General features: G+C 41.0%; 1 protein-coding gene across 1 annotated transcript in view; it reads right to left on the reverse strand.

Moving 5' to 3' along the window:
• The window catches only part of slc1a7a (solute carrier family 1 member 7a), a 46540-nt gene extending 28090 nt beyond the window's left edge, over positions 1-18450 (reverse strand). Inside the window, exons 1-2 of the mRNA XM_086270507.1 lie at positions 17879-18450; positions 11572-11651 (exon numbers count right to left, since the gene is read on the reverse strand). Coding sequence (XP_086126633.1) covers positions 11572-11651; positions 17879-18019 — 221 coding nt within the window. The 5' untranslated portion in view covers positions 18020-18450. The remainder of the gene's footprint in view (positions 1-11571; positions 11652-17878) is intronic.
• Positions 18451-20082: the final 1632 nt, after the last annotated feature.

Raw genomic sequence — 20082 nt, forward strand, 5'->3', positions numbered from 1 at the left:
CCAAATTTGTGAAACGCCAGAGGAAATATTCTGGCAAGCTTCAAATTCAGCATTCACCTTAATAACATGCTTTATGTGGATATGAAAGCAAGCAGAGCTTTAACTAGGTGTGCAGCTTTGAAATGAATGCAGCACTTAACCAATCTCAATCAGCCTGTTTCAATTTTGAGAAGCTCTCCGTGTAAGCCTCTGCAGTCTTAAACAAGACGCGGCTTCTTCTACCTTAAGATACGTGAATTCAGCCGTGTAGCTTTGCACTCATCCCTCTATGCCAGTGAAGGGGATGAAAAGTTGTTCTTACAAACATTCGAAACAGTCGATGTTAATTTGCATTTGTATGGGCAGCTCTGAATACAGCGTCTTTTCAGATATTTGTTTTCACTGTACAAAGATGGTGACGCTCGTCGTATATACAAAAAAAAGGAGTGAATGAGGGAGATTCACATAATTGGCTTCTCGGTGAGTTAAAAAAAAAGTGAAAAATAAATGCAAATGACATATTTTTGGGAAGTGTGGGAGGATGTGGAGGGTGATGCTCGTGAAAGCAGAGAAACAGCGGTGGAGAGATCTTTAGCTGGGGAGACAAGATTTTCTCCCCATCCTGTGTAATCTGGTTCGACTTGGCAAGTGTTTGGGTGGATGTGCTGAGTTTTTCTGTGCACTCGCTGCCTGTGCTGAAACTCATACTGTCATGCCTCCTTCCATCATTTATCAAATGCAAACTAGAGAGTCTCCATCTCCTGCAGGTTTCACACTGGGGACTATTGTGCTTTGAAAAGCCAGTCTGGTCACATGAATGGAAACTTGCGTCTTTCTGTGTGTGTGTGTGTGTGTGTGTGTGTGTTTGTGATAACATAATCAATTCTTGGGATGGGAGAAAGCATTTGATTGAAACTTGCATTAAAACGCTGCAGAACTTTATTATTAAATGCTCAAATTAAGCGAAGGATCAATTTTTTCCACTGAAGCCAAATCATAATTTCACAGCTGCAAAAACGCTGATGCGCTTGAATGATAAATAAAGTCACGTCTTCACTTGATTTTGCTGTAACTATGGTAACTATAGCACAATCTTGGCTTCCTAAATGGAAAAATTATGCTTTTCCAGTTCGGAGTATATGAAACATTTACTGAGGACTAAAGTTCAGACAGTCAATTCATCTGCATAGATCACTCACCTTTGTTGAGATGTTAAAATGAAAATGTAACTGAATGGTTAAAGAACCACACGTGTAAGTACAGGATAATAGCAAATTCTAACACTGTTAAATTACTACTGGTTACAAAGTCACGGTGGTGTGTTGGTAGTCTCTAAACTGGTTAAATATCTACAACTTTTTTCTGCGTAGCAAAAATGCTTCACAATTAGACTCAACCAGGAATGCTGGAAACTGGTTTGTTACTAAAAGTGAAAGCACAGTCTCTCTGTGAGGAAACCTTTAATGTAATGTTTCATTTTGCTTATAAGTAGCCCAGAATTGCAGATCCCTCGCACCGATCCATCTATGCATCTACAGGGATTAGAACCCAACTTGTCAATCATAGGGCAACAGGTTGGGTACATCTTGGACAGCTCATTTCTTTATATTTTTCAGACTTGCTTGTCATTTTTTATGGTTTTGAGCTGGCTTTCTCGATACCTCTCAAAGATTTTCTTTGGTCATTGGCTAATTTGCCCCTCTTCAGTTCAGTCTTCATACCTGATCATTTTCAGAGAACTTTTTTTTGTTACTTCAGCCACTAACACTGACCAATCATTCAGGCCTGTGGTGTAGGAGATCTTGACATCACTGATGTAATTATAAAAGCAGAAATGTACAGACAGATTTTACCATTTGATTGACAGTGGCTTCATTCTTAAGCATGACAACAATGCCATACGCACTGCCAGTACAGTTAAGACACACCTGGATAGAAAACCAGTCAATGAAAGGTTGGCCTCCCCAGAGGCCAGACCCTGAACATTACTGAAGCATCTCGACAGAGAACAAAAGGCAGCCGACATCCAAAGATCTTTGAATGTCCTTCAAGAAGTTTGGAGAACTATTCCTGAAGACTTCTTCAAGAAATTAAAAGAAAGCTTGCCTAAGAGAGTTCAATATGTGTTGCAGAGTAAAGATGGTCATTTCAAATACTGACTTTAAAACTTAGAATTGTACAAACTCTGTTTTTGTCTGCATTTCTGTGTTTTTTTGGAAAACCACTACAACAATTAACTGGTAATAAAACATTTTTTAACCTTTCTTATTCAAAATGCAGCTGAGTATAAATGTCAATAATTTTATCACGTGATTTGTTTTAACAAAGTCTCTTTTACCTTGATACAAATATCGAAGTTATTACTAAAACTGGCTATTATCTAAAAAATAATTCTAATGAATTAGTTTAAATCTGTCATGAAAGACACCTGCAGTGAAAGGGAATAAAAAAAGTAACGATTCTCTGTCGCCTACTTGTTAGAGGCTGACTTTGCCTAAACACCTAAACAGTGAAATGAGTAACGTCAGGGGTTACAGTGCAGGTGAGCGAACCCTGAGATCTGTGTAGTGTCTCAGCACAGGGAAAAGAAACACGACTCACAGTAATTTCTAATGTGAGCTTCAGTAAATTCCCCTTCTGTACTTGATGTGATCAGCTGACCTGCTGCTCTGGATTTCTACAGCTGACTCCAAGTTGTCAGCAGTTTCACGAGCTATCCTGGCTGACGTCCATCCCCGACACTGACACAATACTGTTTATATTATCTTTACACTGGGCAGCATAAAACTGATATAAAGTTGCCATTCGGTTAATTAATCTAAGTATCATCTGCTTAAATGCGGCTTCATCTCTGCTACACTTGATGCCGTCTAACTCTGACCATGAGCACCACAGACACTGTGTATCAGTCCAACACAGCTTTACTGTCAATTCACCACAATACTGCAAACTAAAATGTTTATCCTGCACTAAACTACCCAGTATTTTCATGCCACGTTTGAATAACACAAAGTTAGCATAGCTTAGTCTGTTTTATAAAAACACATCCTATACAAATCCAACACGCCTGCCTTTCTACATCTTTCTCCATCTCTGAGTGAACTTATCTCACCTTGTGAAATACAGCAGCTGGACCTTTAGCTAGTAACACACTGTGAGACAAACTGGACACAGACAGTTTGTGTGTTTGCTGAATGCTGAAAGAGTATAAATGCTATAGAAGTAGAGAGTAGAAAGTACAGATATTTGTTTAAAAGTGTGGGGAGGAATAGTAAAAAGCAAAAAAGTAAAAGCTTCTATATGCAGATGTTTTCTTAAAAGACCAATAAAAAGTGCAAAGGTAAGAATCTGTACTCTCTAAAACCTTTGCCAGTTCCTTTTCCACAAGGGCAGTCTAGACCTTTGCTCTTCTAAAGGCTTTCCAGGAAAACCCTGTTTTGTCATTGGACAGTTTGACCCCGTGTGCACTCAGCTCTGCTTACATCTTGTACTTACAAATCTCAAAAGATTTGACACTCAAAGGTAAATCTGGCATTTTAACTAAAAAAGAAAAAAACTGAATGTTATGAGTTATAACGCTTTATAATTCACCAACCACCGTGATATTAATTCTTATCACATACATACTGCACTGATGGGCAGGTTATTCCACCCACTATTTCTTTCTGTCTATTAAAGAAAAAAAAAAACAACTCAGTGGTTTACCCTTTTCTGTTTTTTTTCTCCTTGAACTGAACATTGTGATGCGACTGGAATTGCAATCACAGAACGGAGCATCGCTCGTGGGAATAAACCTTGCACCCACTGGTACATCAGATAACAAATGCAGCTGCAGAAATGATAACTAAAGGGCTTGCCCTGAGCTGCTCAGGGATTAGATGACCCCCAGCAGAAAAATCAAAATGTCATAAGTAGAATGTCACACTGCATTGCACTGGCAACATGTCAAAACATTAATCTTCAGGATAATCGCAGACAACAGTTTAAACTGAATATATATATATGTATATATACACCAGGCCTTTGTGGATTTGTATGTATGAAGCTACAATAAAAGTTAAAGTTTGATGAATGAATTTAATCAACATCATCAGCTTAAATTTACATTGAAATCTTCTAGCCGTCATGTAGCTTCACGTTGACCACAAACAGCACAGCTTGCATTGTGAATTACACGGTAATCCTGAGAGGGCAGATGCACTGCGACTTAAGAAAACAAGATGAAATAAAAAAGAAATGCTGAAAAAGCTCGCAAAACACAATGGAAGTTGAATAAAATACAATAGAAGTAGTGAAAAACCTCACAAAACACAAAGAAAGGATTGTGACGGAAAAGCTGTTTCAATGCGAAGGACATGCGAAGGACTGCACTGAGACATGTTTAAAAGAAGCGGATGTCACGGCGAGTGAGATGAGCCGTGTGGAGATAACAAAGGAGGATCCAGTCGCAGGCACTCGTGAAGGTGAGAAGGTGGTTTATTGGACACAAAATGCAAACAGAGAAACGGCAAACGGGACTGAAGACTATCTAAACTGAGAACAACTAAACTACTGAACACAAACCAGGACATGAACATGAAGGAGGATGAGCAGAGGTAAGTGACGATGGACAGCAGGGAGAACATACAGATGAAACACGGTGGATACGCAGACGGGCCAGCGACTATGACAGAAGACACGACTTAAATACACTCAGAGAAACACCGGGAGATTACACACAGGTGGGGGACACAGCTAGGAGTAATTAACGAGATGAGACAAGGGAGGTAAAACTGAACACACTCACATGAGACGCAGACCTTCACAATAAAACAGGAAACAAGAAATCACTACACAAAGACGCAGACTAGACACAGATCAAAACCCACAGCAAACATGAGAACACAAAACCTGAGAGCAAAAACCAAAACCAGAATCACAGAAACAATAGATAAATAATAATAATGATCAACAAAGCACCAGTGAACAAAACGATCATTCAAAAATAAACCAAAACAAGAGAACTCAAAATGCTGGGTCGAACCGACCCAGAACCGTGACAGTGGAGGCTTCACCAGTATGGTGAGGGAGAAAAAGATGCAGGTATTAAATGTTTTAATCATATGAATCATAAAATACTCTAGACACATGTTTGCTATCAGCAACCTACTGTTATTTGTCACTTCTGCAGCTGCTCACACATTATGCTATCCCCAAACACACTTGTGTTGTGTTTTGTGAGATTTATTCAGGGTTTTTTTTTGTGATTTTGGACCATTTTTCTGGTGTTTTTCTAAGCTACAGTGTGTTTGACCTTTCTGAGCCACCGTAGCATTACTATAAATGTTACCACAATGCTATTTACCCTGCGCTAAACTGAACCAAATGGTCTTTTACAGTATTTTCATGCAACATTTGAATAACAACAATTTAGTATTATTTAGATGTTCTACAGTATCTCTCCCCAACTCTGAAAGTGTCACACATTAACCTTTTTTTTCTCTCCCTGGGAAATTTAGCAAATCTGCATTTAGCTACCAAGTTACAACATATGAAAAACAGCACATAAGCACTTTGTGTTTGCTGATATTTGTTAAGGTGTTTTGAGATGACCTTCTACTTAGGAAATGTTGCTTCAGTGTATCTGTGAATGCAATCTTGCAACTTGCACCATGAATGCATTATAGTAATGAGCAGGAAAAAGGATGCCTTGCTGATGTAAAGAAGGCGTTGGATGCCATCATTTTCTTATCACTGAACAAGCGTCTCCTTATCATCAGCTGGAAGCAGTGACAGACTGCACGTGAGAAATTAACTAACTCAGTATTGACCATTACCCTAATCTGCCAATCAGATTAACAAATGAGATTTAAGCACTCATTTGTTGAGGGTCCTGCAGCGCCATTCCAGATCATTGTAGTCCATGTTAACCCCTGATTATAGCAGTAAATGCTGGAGTCTATCCCAGCTGCCACAGGGCCAAAGGCAGGATACACCTTGGACAGGCTATCAGTCTATCGCAGGGCTAACACAGACAGACAGCTTTTTAGGCTCACATTCATATCTATGGAAAGCTTAGAATTTGAGAGGAAGCTGGTATTTAGTATCCAGAGAGAATTCATGAAAAGTGCACACATAAAAGCCCTGGCCAGCTGGTGGATTCAAACCCAGGAGCTTCTTTCTGTGAACCAAGCTAATGCTAACCACCGCTCCATCTCTGTGCTCTAATGGGAATAACTGCCTTTACTCATCCTGGTATCCCATAGATGTTCCTCAGGACAGCATATACTGTACATAGGTTGGCAGCCTAAGATCTAATGCTGTATCCTAGACATTACTGGAGTCGCAAGAGATAATTATAATGAATTTATGTCACATATACACAAAGATGGTCATTAAATCTTAAGCTAGGAAATCTTTGAGAGATCTTTGTCCTTCTCTCTGAAATCTGCGCCAAGGTAGGATTACAGCCTGCCATGTGTAGCTGCCTTGACCATGATGGTTCAAGCACATGCAGAGCAGATCTGCCATAAGATTTTTGGACCATATGGGGCTTACACTCCTCCCTGTTCTACCTTCGTTGAGCTACAGCTTTACAGTAATCCCACATCGAGATGAAACAGAGGAGGCAGAGACTCCTTGCAATGGAGTATATACTCCTTGGAATCCGTGGCAATCCAGTGATGCTATGACCTGTGTTTCAGGAGATCGCATCAATGTTCAGTTTAGTTTCAATGCTTAATATATTCAGAGTATTCATTATAATTTTGTGCCAATATACTGTAAAAAAGAGGCTCCGTCGCTCCTAATGGCGAGAATTATCCAGGAGCATACTTGCCACAAGATGAAATCATTAATAGGTACATTAATCTCATCAAAATGGTTCTTTTTAGACTTTTGATTCAAAGGGTTTTTAAATCAATCATCAGTCTGTGCCTTCAAAATAGAATGAGGCACCTAGACAGAGAGGGTTATGAGCTCAATCTGAAATCATGTAGAAAAAAGTCATGTTTACCTTTTTGAGAAATGACTTGAATATCAGACGGTCAGTAAGTTTAGTCTACTAACGTTGTTGAAATCATCGCCGCAGTCATTTCCAGACATTTTTCTAAGGAACAGCTGCAACGTTTGCCCACTTTATGAAAGTTAATACAAGCCTGTGTCTTTTGGAGCAAAAGGAGTCATGGAGAAGCTTAAGAACGCTGTTTTGATTGCTACTCAGTAGAATTATGTATTAATAAATGACTTATTAACAAATTCATATTTTTTTAGTTGCTGGTGGATTGCTGTATGGGCATCAGGGTTAGTCAGGAAGAAAAGTGTGCATAGCGCTGCCAGACATTGCTGTGGTATCTGACTCTTTGTACTGTATGCTGAGATTAAGAAAACCAATTTTCTATAAACCTCAAAGTGCACTGTGTGACCTCCCCAGCAAACTAACATCACTATACAGCATGCGGTTGGGATTTTAGCTGTAGGTCTATTTATCTCCCCTTCAGGGTTCAGGGATCAGGGCCAAGACTGAAGCACACCAGACAATGGCAAAATGAATCCTATAAAAATGAATGTTGTGATGTTGGTCTCTTTTAGTAAAATGGGTAGCTGGCAGTATAGAGTTAGGATTTAACCTCTGTAAACAGTCTTTAGGCGGGACTTTGGGTGCCAGACGATTTCTGGTTTTCATTTGTAGTCTGGAAACAAAACATGGAAGGCACTTGCTGAAATGCAGACTAAAAATCTCAGGCTACAATCTAATGATAGACTTTTGTTATTTTATTTTAACTTATCTGCATTTGCAAACAATGACCTTTGTATGGAACAGGTCTTGGGTTGCTGCATCTGCCAGAAACCCAAAATATTCGCTCTTGTCAACAGAAGCTAAGCCAGACGATGGTCGCTGCACTGTTTGAGCTCAGTCTTGTTTAGCCGTTTACACAGGGATGCTTTAGTAAAACCCCCTAAACACCATAATTGAGTCCAAGAACAAAGCGAATGTTGTCTTGACCCTTTTATTTATTTATTTATAATAATGTTGATTAAATGCACAAACATTCAGGTCACCAAATAGATCTGTAAAGTTCATTTTTACCCTTGAAATCAAATTTTATAATAGTGGCGTTCAATTCAAATATATTTAACTAGCCCAGCATCAGATTCTCTCTTACTCAGTAGGCGAGACACACTTTACCATCAAGCTGTCTCAGCACAGCGAGGTTAAACGCATATTTGCAGCTAATTAGAAAAATTTCCTAAATACCACAATAAAAAAAAGCACTTGATGAAATATAAAGGAATGATTTGCATTCTGACAGCCAGCAAAACAAAACAGTCAAGCTAAAGAGAAGAACACAGCTCTGCACAACTGCAACATGATTTCTGTAGCTTGACGGTTAATCATCCAAATGCAACACACTAAATCACTCTAGCAACGAAGGGAAAAGGTGCAAGGACTTGAATTTGGTGCTATAGTCGAGTGCATGTCCTTTATATGTCATTCACTTATGACGTGTAAGTTATTTATAGTCTCTGTCTGGGAAATATTCACAGGGAACTGTCTGACCTAAGTGCGCCGTAGCTGACCACCTGCCTCGGGTATGAGAGCTGAAATCAGGCAGGCATTGCCAATTTTATTGAGCCACACAAAGAGCAATTAATCGCGTGTCGTACCGTGGGGCAAAATAAAAATCAGGCATTGCCAATTTTATTGAGCCACACAAAGAGCAATTAATCGCGTGTCGTATCGTGGGGCAAAATAAAAATCACAGCAATTCTCAAAAACAGATACTATCGTTAAGAAAACACACCCGGAGATTTCAGTCTAAGAGAGTGAGAGCTACATTAAACTCCCATACAAACAGCTGGATTTCTATCCAATTCATTTTGTGTGTGTGTGTGTTTTACAAAAACAATTAATTCTGAAAGCTGTGTAAACAACCTGTGGCACACCCACTCAGATCTGTTTTGTAACGCTCATTTTGCTGCCAATTATTTCTTACTCACTTTGTGGTTGTAAAGTGCTCGTTGTGTGGATGCTGCACATTTTGAAAAAAAACAAAACGCTTTTCATCTCTGACCTTCAGATCTGTGCCAAAGTTAATTCAATTCTAAAGGCCTTCATCAAAATGCAAATGCTCACTTTAAGCGGGCCCTGAATGAACCGAATGAACGTCGCATTTTCAGTATTTGTTACAATTAAAACAAAGATTTAATTTCAATCCTGTGAAACTAAATAAACAGGGATCATAGGGAGGCACAAAGTGCAGTTGCCATTGATTCAGCATGACGCGTTCATGGGATAATCTGGTTTCCGCTTTGGCTGGTGTGCAGATGGCAGTGGGAGGGGAAAAATGGGGACAGACAGGGCATAGGGCTGGGAAGGATATTCACCCCTACATAAGCCCTACTGTACTGTGCAGCCAGTCTGTGCATCCCAGTGTAGCTATCCGACAAAAGCAGGACATTGCTTGCGTGACTGCACTGTATGCATGCCTGTAAAGAGTTATAAAGAAATGAAGGCAGGAGGTGTAGCAGTAAGAAGTCATGCCTTCCACCTTTATTATCCAGTATCGCCCCCATCGAGATCCAGGCAGGTATCAGGGTCTGTGTGCTACAGACTCAAATGAATCTCCACGCTCAGAGCATCATAGAGTCGCCCTGATAGCTTTCAAGTTTCTGTGTGCTTTAACAGAGCGTTGTACTTGGCTGCATTTGGCCTCCTGCCTGCAGATACTGTTTCAGATTAGGTGTAGTTAACGTCTCTTGTCCTCACGTGCTTCGCTCTTGGCAGGAAACCTGCGTTGAGAGGATGCCCTGCTCTGAATCTGGGAATCTGGGGGAATGGATCATGGCTGTGTATAAATAGCAAATCACTGCACAATGCTTCACGCTTTTACTGCAGAGAAAAAGATGGACAGAGAGAAATACACAAGAAAGGCACATAAACACTGTCAGATAGAGATAGAGACAGAGAGGGAGACAGACAGGGAGAGACAGAGAGAGGGAGGATTAACTTCTCATCCAGTCTTTGCTGTTGCATAGATTGTAAGTAGCTTATTGCGCAAAGCAGCCTGCATGTAACCGGTGCGTTCGCATGATTTGTTTTGGGAGGTTTTTTTTTGTGTGTGTGTGTGTTCAGTACATCGCTGACCTCATGCAGGCAACTAAGAGCTTTGGGCCTAAAATAATCAAACTGGAGAACCTGGCAAGCTGTGCTCTACTAAGAATGGATCTGAAGCTACAAAAGGGCAACAGCTTTACTTGCGTATAGACATTACTTTTTAATCTTTAATGCTGAAACATGTAATGGGCGCAGTAAATATCAGAGAACAGAGATCCAGGCTGTGCTTTTTCCAGCAGCCTCGGTCAACATGAAGCCATGCAGGGGCGTGGTTCCTGTAGGCTATAAAACTCAACCAACACAATTTTAAACTTAAATCAGAGTATGATCATGATTCATTTATAATTGCAGTACGTTCACATTTTGCATTGCAGTCTAACTGCATGCCAGAGCCAACTTTCCTGTTTAATACATTTTATTCAAACGTGCTTTATTTTAATCTTCTATTTCATTTGACTCTTTTAAATCTTATCTGTGGATGCCTTTTATCATTGCCTTGCAGTGGTAACATATTTCATCAAACAAGGCCTTACACGTCTTATTACATTAAGCATGCAGAATTGCCTTTTTCTTTCTTGTTTCACAGCAATTTCCCACAGTGTGTTTTCTTTGTAAAAGAAGACTTGTGCATCTGCGCTCTGTGTTGTATATATAAATGTATAACCGAGGAGGTAGAGTGGACAGGCTTTGCAGTTTCATACCTGGTATCTGCTCGTGGGTTTTCATATGAATGGTTGACAAATTGCTTTTTAAAAAGTATTCAAGGTAGATTTTTTTTTCAAGTTTGCAGTCAGTGCAGATTCTTTGTGGACAAAAGCCACACCTCCTGCTGTCACCAGACAGCAAGTGACAGCAGGAGGTGTTTTTCATCGTGTCACTCTGAGACAATAAATTACTTTGAAAATGGCAATATGAATTCTTGCTTTTCTATTTCTGCAAGTTTCTTTTTGCAGAAACATTTTTCTCAAATTGCTTCACTCTCTTTAAATGTCTTTGAAAATAGAAAGATGTGTATTTTTATATTATAATGCAGCATTTAATTTCTTTTTTCTTTTACAACGAGGAACTCTTCTTGTAGATTACAGTAAACACACCATAACATAACAGCTTAATGGTAGAAAAGGAACAGAGACCCTGATTTCTTACTCTGTCCATTTTCAGAGTAATAATCAATACCATAATTGACGGTGTGCAACCTGTAAAATCATTCAGTACATATAGAGGTAGGGGACGAGTGTAGTGACACTGATGTCGAAATGGGGACTGCAGATATTTTGTTTACTAATCACTGCAGCACAATATTGTTATTATGTATAATATAAAACTTCAGTGTACCGTAAAAATGTTTATCTTAATCACGATTGGCTTGGAGCGCTGAAAGCCAACATCAGTGTAGATAATTAAACAGCTCTTTTATCCACTTCAGCATTTAGTACTTGTGTCACTGAAATGTTGTGTTTATGTGTTTGTATTGTGCAGAGCTGTGTTGCCCTTACCTCGATACGACGAGGGGCAAAATTAACATCTTCAGCATCCTCATTAGCAGCTCTCCTGGAAACTGGAAGTACTTGACCTCCTGCAGGCAGAAGAGAAAAGCTGTTTTTTGTTTTTTTTTACTTTGCCAACAAATCTGAGGTCAAACACCATGTCAACATCATTATTATTACTGCAACACAAATTGTAAAATGACATCCTCTCTAAATCAGACATTGCCTTCTTTTTGTAACTTACCAAACAGACCCTTTTTAGTATACAACTGCCCTTTAGATTACACTTTCCCATGTAAAGATGACTTCAACACAAAACCGATTGGATCTGAAGAAACGCTCCGAGCCTTGCAAACCTCTTAGGTCACTTGGTATGGACCTTTTAGTTTTAACACTATATTCAGTCACTTTCAGATTACATGTTATCTGTTGCTTTTTTTTTTCAACCAAAAGCTAAAGTTGTTTTCAAGATCCAACATCAATATCAGTAACATCATTTTGCGTTCAATAACTGAACAGGCCTCAGTGTGTCTTTTGTGCATGTGTTGCCATCTTTCTGATTTTTCTGGCTAAAAAAAATTCTACACTGGCTCAAAACACAATGGCTGAAAAGCAAGGACAAGGACGGCGTTAAACATGTACTATTTTAGAGCTCTATTCATAGTACGGCTAAAAAGCACTGAACCAATCACACTGAATCATAATTTGACGTAATCCCACATTCAAAGAATTTTTCCATTATTTTCAACTAAAATTTTGAGTGACGTAGGTTGAGTTAGAATTTTCATCCCTTTATTTTCCATCCACCCATCCATCCATCCATCCATCTTCTTCCGCTTATCCGGGGCCGGGTCACGGGGGCAGCAGCCCAAGCAGAGAAGCCCAGACCTCCCTCTCCCCAGCCACCTCCTCCATCTTTTCCGGGGGAACACCAAGGCGTTTCCAGGCCAGCCGAAGGATATAATCTCTCCAGCGTGTCCTGGGTCTGCCCCGGGGCCTCCTCCCTGTGGAACATGCCCAGAACACCTTACCCAGGAGGTGCCCAGGAGGCATCCTTATCAGATGCCCGAATCACCTCAACTGATTCCTTTCGATGTGACAGAGCAGCGGCTCTACTCTGAGCACCTCCCGAATGGCCGAACTTCTGGCCCTATCTCTAAGGGAGAGTCCAGCCACCCTTTGGAGGAAGCTCATTTCTGCCGCTTGTATTCGCAATCTCGTTCTTTCGGTCACTACCCACAGCTCGTGACCATAACTGATCTACGTCCCTACCCTCACCTATGGTTTATCCTCAGCTATCAAAAACAAACACAAGTTTTCATCAAAGCCACTTGTTGTGTAAAAATGTAAGAATACGTATAAGAGAAGTTCTCTGCGGCCTGCTGGAGCGGGGGGGCTAGGAGGAGTTGGCCGTCCGACTGCGGTCTGGAGTGTGGGGCCTCCCTGCTGCTGCGGAGTCGGGGCGGTCTGCCTCTCCCCACCGCAGGGAAAAGGGTAACACCACCTGGGTCTGGGTGCAGTTCCCCCTCCAGGGGCAAGGGTACCTAGACCCGGTTCGTAGAGTATGCTTGGGGAGTGTGATCGTGTGTACAGCGTCTCTTTATGTCTGTCTCCATGTTGGTTGACTGTGGAGTAAGTGCATATGAGAGCATGAGGGTGGGAATGGATGTTTGTGTCTGTGTGTGCCTGTATGTCTGTGCCTATATGTCAGGTTGGGTATCAGACGCCACCTCTCTGGGGACATCTCAGGCCCTCCAAGGTTTGGAGGCCTATCTCCACCCACCACCACTTCCCCTGCCAGTGGCGGACTCCCTCAGGTGTCGGTGCGTTGGTGGTTCTTTGTGTCTGGGGGTGGGCGTCCGGGTACACACCGGCTCACTCCTTGGCGGCCGCTTATCAGGGCCTGGAGCCTGGGGCTCGCTCGGGCCACTTCGGAGGTGGGGTGCCCCCGGCCTCTCGGCCTGGGGCTCGGTCACTCAGGCACAGCTGGCTGCCGGCGGAGCTCACGGGCGCGTCACTGCAACTCCCCCTGGCTTCTGCTCCGCGGCTGCTGAGTGAGCCCTCATCTGGGACTCTCCTCAGCTCTTACTGAGACAGTGGCGCGGCTGCCCCTCTGTTGGTCTTCCTTGGTCTCTTGTGTTCTGGGGGCCTCTGGATGTCTGGAGTTTTGATCTCCTCCATACCTGCTTCATACCCTGGAGGACGGGGCTGTGGCTCCCCACACTCCCTAGCAGATCATTACATGGAGAAACCTTTGGAATACAAGCGCGCTGATCCACACAGGTATGCACACAGGTGTACACACGGGTATTCACAGACGCGGACTACAGCTTTCTTGGCTGCTGCCTCAAAGCACATTGTGCGCTGTCTATCTTGTGTGCTGCACAATATCGTTTATTACTTAGTATCTACTGATATCTACTGCTAGCTAGTTTATTGTGATGGTGCCGTTTTTTTTATTATGTTGCTCTTTGTTGTTTGCTTTCTCTTCTGTTTTTTTTCTCCATACAGGTGACCCAGGTGTTTGTTTGTTTTTTTTTTCTTTCTTCCCCCCTTCTCACCGTCTCTTCTCCCCTTTGGTTTTCTTTCTCTCCCTCTCTTTCTTTCATTCTTTCTCCCTGTCCTATCCCCCAGTCATGTCTGTCCCGTTTGTAGGAACTGAAAATAAAATAAATTCATAATTATAATAAAGGTCAATCAAATGGACCAATATGGCAAGGCCATGATGATCCACTTGGTAAAATAAATCCGCTTGGCATCTTTCTTGGCCTTAAGACAACAATTCTGATGGCTAAAGATCCAAACGGGACACACAAAAAAAAAAAAAAAAAAAGAATACGTATAAGAAAAGAAAAAAGAATCAGTCACGATCCAGGGTCATTTCCGTTATGCCTAGGTTGCCGTTATAGTTCAATGTTTCTTAGATTCTCCTTGTGTCTTCACCCCTGTGTTTAAGTCTCATTCCTGAGTCTCATTATGTTTCCTGTTTTATTTTGAAGAGGTCTGGTGTCCCATATTCATTGTGTTTACTTTCACTTCCCTGTCATTCTAATCAGCTGTTTCCCCATGTGTTCCCACTTCCCCTTCACACCATGTTTCCAGGTCTCATGTATACATGTCCAGGTTTGTTCATATCCATGTCAGGGTTCTTCATGTTGTATTTTAGTTCACCCAGTTTAGTTTAATGTTTAGTTTTGCATCAGTTTGCCTTGGCCTTTGTTTGCACCTTTTTTTTTATCAGCCTTATTAAACCTTTTCTTTTTTTTAAAAATTCAAGCTACGTTCCACGTTCCATTGTGTCTGCGTTTGGGTCCATTATTCACGTTCCACACAATCTGCTTCCACACACTGTGACAAAGTCTTTAAAAGCAAATGTCAAGAAACTTTGAAGCAGTGACAAAAAGCATCAACAGTCTGAATAGACTAGATAGATTTGAAGTGTCTGAATCCCCTAAAGCAGGTGTTCAAATACTTCACAGTGTTCAAAGTAAGATTACTGTATAATAACATGTTAGAATAAATACAAAAAAAAAGTGTTTTTAAAAGTCAAGTTGCAGCTCTGCAAAGAAACCAGGAGCTCATCAGGTGTTTTTCACACTAATATTGTACTAGTTTCAACTACACAGGTGGAAACCTAAAAAAAATCTTATGTGACAACTAGAAAATCTGTTGGAAAAAAGGGGTACATTGATGTTAACATAAATATGTCAGCGATGACTTTTCATACCTACAGTTAATCTATCACTTATTAGTCAGATATGTCAGAAACATTGTTTTGGTTGATATCACTGCGATCAACAGCATTTACAGAAGAGCTCCCACAAAAAACATTGCACTTAGCTGATTACCTAATCAGCAGGTCAAACAGATGGGAGGTGGGGGAGGGGGGGGGGGGGGCATGTGGCAAAACGGAGGTGAAGAGTTGGAACAAATGAAATGTAAGTACATCACATCTGTGCATGAGATGATGGAGCAATAGAAGCTTTTTGCTTCTGTTTTTAAGTGGGAGAGCTTTTACAGCTAAATGGCCATGCGTGTGCGCGTGTGTGTGTAACAGTGTGGGCGGACGCAGTATGTACACGCACGCACGTTTATGTGCATGTGTGTGAGACTTTTTATTGCGTGTCAGGGACAAACACAGCTGCCACTGAGTCCTGGCATCTGCTGAAAGCAGAGCAAACTCTTTGTTAGACATGTGGTACTTGCGGACACACACGCTGAAGCCACGGGCTGGCATACGTATATGCTTGTTTGTATGCAAACCCAAAGATTAAGCCACGAAGCCCGATGATCAACACTTGCATCAAAGCTTTTGTCAAAGCCTTGTCTTGATGTTGATTGTTTTATGGCAAACTATTGTGTTTCTAAATTGCAGCTGGGCAGCTGAATCGCTCTGCAACAGTAGCTTTCTACAACGTGTGCAATTAGTGCATGTTAAATATTCTCTGTGCTCACAGAGGTGCAGGGTTACAGACCATCTGGGAAACAATCAGCCTTTGAGTGCTCTTACAGTGTGCACAGAGCTGTTTTTGTGACATGTTGTAATTTATTTTTGACATTTCTGTGAGCCACAACTTCTAATTAAAATTACATTTTAAACGGCAATACCACTCAAACCTTTAATCTGCACCATTAATACATTTCCTTACATGGTAAATGGTAAATGGCCTGTATTTATATAGCGCTTTACTAGTCCCTAAGGACCCCAAAGCGCTTTACACATCCAGTCACCCACGCATTCACACACACATTCACACACTCACATGTGATACATGTGGGTGTGTGAATGAGTGTATACATCTTCCTACTGTTTAATTTTCAGTGATATTTTGTAAATGTCATTTCTTCTGTTGCTTCACTGTATTTGGTAAAGGTTTATTTATTTATTTTATTTCATATTATTTGTTTTACACAATAACCTGAACACTTTAGTTCACTGGATCGCCTGCTGGTGGACATGTGCCATAAACCTTAGCACTGCTTTGGATTCTGAGTGCCTGCTGTGGGCTATTGCCAAATAAGAGTGGCCCATTCTAGAGTAAGGTATTCTACGTATGGACCTTTTCAAGCTTTGTGTGCTAAATATAAAACAGATGACTGATGCTGTCATCAAAGCACAGCTTTGGTTTTTTTTGCACCACATGGATCAAAACAAAAGCACCGTGATGTCGTACGGCTGACTCTGACAGCAGGCGGATGTTCAAATGCCCACAGTGTCAACATATTTCATCATATATCCAACAGCACACACACACACACATCTACGTCCTCATCATTCATTTTCAAACAACTCACATTTTTTTTTAAAATTCTGTTTCAAGCACATCAAAGTCATTTTTCAGTTACATTTAGTTTAGACATGCTTTCTCAGCAGCCTCTTAGCATCTCCTGAATTCCGACTATTGAAGATCTCTTCCCATTCAGTCTTGTGTGACCTATATAAGTAAAAACAAATGGCATGCCTTGATGTGATTTCGTTTTTCTGCGAGCGACTGACAACTAATCTCCCCACCAGCAATCCCTTTTCTATGGATTCACACAGGCCATAGACGATCTGAAAAGCCCTGTTTCACATTTTAAACAGGGAGAAATACAATTCCCTCATCTTTGGAAAGTCCTTTGCTATTTTAGTGTCCCTGATATAGCTTATAGATTGGATCGTGAATGAGTCTGACCTTTGATGTTTTTCTAGGAGCAATCAAACCACTTTGACTGAGTTTTTTTTTAAAAAATATACTGTCACCTCTGAGGCCTTTTCATGTCGTATTTTGGCCTCTCTTTTGCAATTGCAGCTTGAGAGCAAAACCTCGCATAAGCCACTGGAGTTGGATTCGTCTGTACTGAGACATCTGAGACATACTTTAGTATTCATTACAGTGCAGCTCTGACTTCAGTGGGCAGAATTGGTGAAAGTATATTTAATGAAAGTGACAGAATGACAACGAATGTGTAGTTGATTGGTTTGTATGCATTTGGGAACAGGAATCTGCATGACTAATTATTTAATTTGTGGCTTAAGTCTGGTTTAGGGTTGGGGTTAGGTGCGCAGTAGATATGGCCAAGCCCAAGAGTCTAATTGTTTCTCAGTAGAACGCTGTCACTGTTTTTCTTTTCGCATGTTTATGTAAATGCTGGTGGTTATGACATGGAGTGGAGTTAAAGAGGCTGATACTGGGGAGTGAGGATCTGATTTTATCACATAAGAAGGATCCAGGGGCTGACAATGAGGGGGGAGATAAGACAGAAGGTGGCCAGCAGGGTAGCGCATTTATATTGGGTGCTGGGGGTGGGAGTAGGGGGACTAGGACTAACTGACCTGCTCGGAGAGCTGCTTGCCTCTGAGGAAGAAGCCCAACAGGCAGCCGATGACCACGGCCAGCACAGACAGAATGAGCAGTCCGTTCTGCTTGCAGACATTTTTCACTCGCCCCCAAACTTCTTCCAGGGCCACCGCCATCCTCCTCCTCTTCTCCTGGTTCCCTCTTCAACTTCTCAACCCTCAAAGAAAACCACCGGCAAGCCCCCCACCCTTCCACCTCTTATTTAGCCATATCAAGAAATCAGAGAGCCAACAGCTGCCACAGCACTGGAAAAATATCAGGGTGTGGCCGCAGCAGGTGGGAGGGGAAAAAAGGGAATAAATGTAGAGATTGATAAGTGAAAAAGTATGCTTTTAAGGAAAAAAATAAAAAAAAGTCGAAGATTACGCACGAAGAAAAGTCATTTAGCTAATGGAGGAGGATTCAAAGTAAAATTGAAGAGGTAGTCGTCCAAAAATAAAGCACTTCAGGAGTTTTTCTCCTCTGAGCTTCTTCCTCTGTTACTTCACTTTGAGCATCACACAGATCCTCTCTCCCGATCCCTGTCAATCTGTTTCTGTCTCTTTCTCTGTCAGTCAACCCCTCCACCCTCCTTACCCTTCCCCCACAGGCACATTTCAGCTGGTGACCAACAGGGGGCTCTGCGACAGCTGGTGGTATTGTCATCGGGGTTAATACTACGATCCTATTAGGCTTCACTGCACAACTCAGATCAAAGGCTGGATTAGAGAGCTCTCTGAACAATTGCACAGCAGATTTTCCCAGACCAGGAAAAAGAAAAAGAAAAAAACAATCCAAATACACCTGCATAAGGTAAATAAGGTAAACAAACAGTTTCAGGTAAAAACTATGCCCAACGGTATTGATGAACTGTTGCTCTGTTTTTGCAGAGATGCACTAACAGTGAACATGATGCCAGCTGAATGCGCACTGACAGAAATAAGAACGCGCACAGTTGGGCTGAGTACATAAATATGTACCAGAGCATCATAAATTATGTGGAGCATTATAAATTATGCAAAGTCCAGCATATTACAGGTACACTGATATGACCTGGAGAAAAATATTTAGAAATATATTTAAAAATATTTATATTTTCTATCTGAAGATCCGATCAAGTTTATAGACTTGATTAAATATGATTTAAAAAGATTAAATATGGACAGCTGGGCATGTAAAGTTACTCAGTAAGTCTTGCTTGGTACACTATCCAGAATTTGAGACTGATCTCGAGTAACAGTTCACAGTTATAAAACTCAACAGTGCCAAAAAAGACTAAAATAAGGAAAATACTTTGTACATTCCCAACTATCAAACAACCCCGAATAAGCAAGCACTTATCGACAGTGGGAAGGAAAAACGTCGTTTTAACAGGAAGAAGCCTCCAGCAGTCTTAGACTGGAGGAAGCATCTGCCCAAGCGATTGGGGATGAGGACAGGGGAACAGGAAAGAAGAACTTCAGTCATTACTGTTGCTGATTATAGCTTTCCACATAGCACAAACATGATCTATTTATGATCTGTTCTCTTAGTTACTTGAAAAACGATCATAAAATAGCATGAAATAACTTGATACTGGGAAAAATAGCATATCATAATACGTACCTTAACTTAACTTTTCCCTTCAGAAACATGAGTCCTAAAAGTGAGTTGAACCATTTGGTGTAAAGATAAGAAAATAGACATCAGCTAGGGGATGTTAGTCAAAGTTAGTCATCATTTTTTGCTGTAATGGGATCATAGCACTCGCTGAAAACGTGGTTATAGTGTTTTGTGAAACACTATGAGTGGATTGAATGGTGGGATTTAAGCAATGAACAATAAAAATCCTAGATTTTGTTTAAAACACCGCAAAAAGAATATATTTAATGGCGTAACTGAGCTAAAATGTTATGAATTTAATGAATTCTGGAATTTCTTGCTAAATAAAAAAGTCTTTATCTGAAGAACATAATATCAGTACGGTAGTATATGTTGCTTTCACGCCATGTATATGTATGCTATAACTGTGGACTGTACCCATACCATGTACACAGTGGTTCCCATACAATAAAAGATGGAATTAGCCACCCTAACATCAGTCACCGGTCTCTGGATTTTTTTCAAAACCACCATTTCAGCTTTATGTGCATTGCCATCTTGAGCTTTCTGAGCCCAATGTGACCATATTTAGACCAGTTTGTAGGATGCTAAGCAAACA

The sequence above is a fragment of the Aulonocara sp. 'chitande type north' Nkhata Bay genome, linkage group LG18 (genome assembly GCF_057382095.1).
Source record: "Aulonocara sp. 'chitande type north' Nkhata Bay isolate Kocher_YH1m ecotype deep benthic linkage group LG18, A_spYH_male_GT1.1, whole genome shotgun sequence".
Taxonomy (NCBI): domain Eukaryota; kingdom Metazoa; phylum Chordata; class Actinopteri; order Cichliformes; family Cichlidae; genus Aulonocara; species Aulonocara sp. 'chitande type north' Nkhata Bay.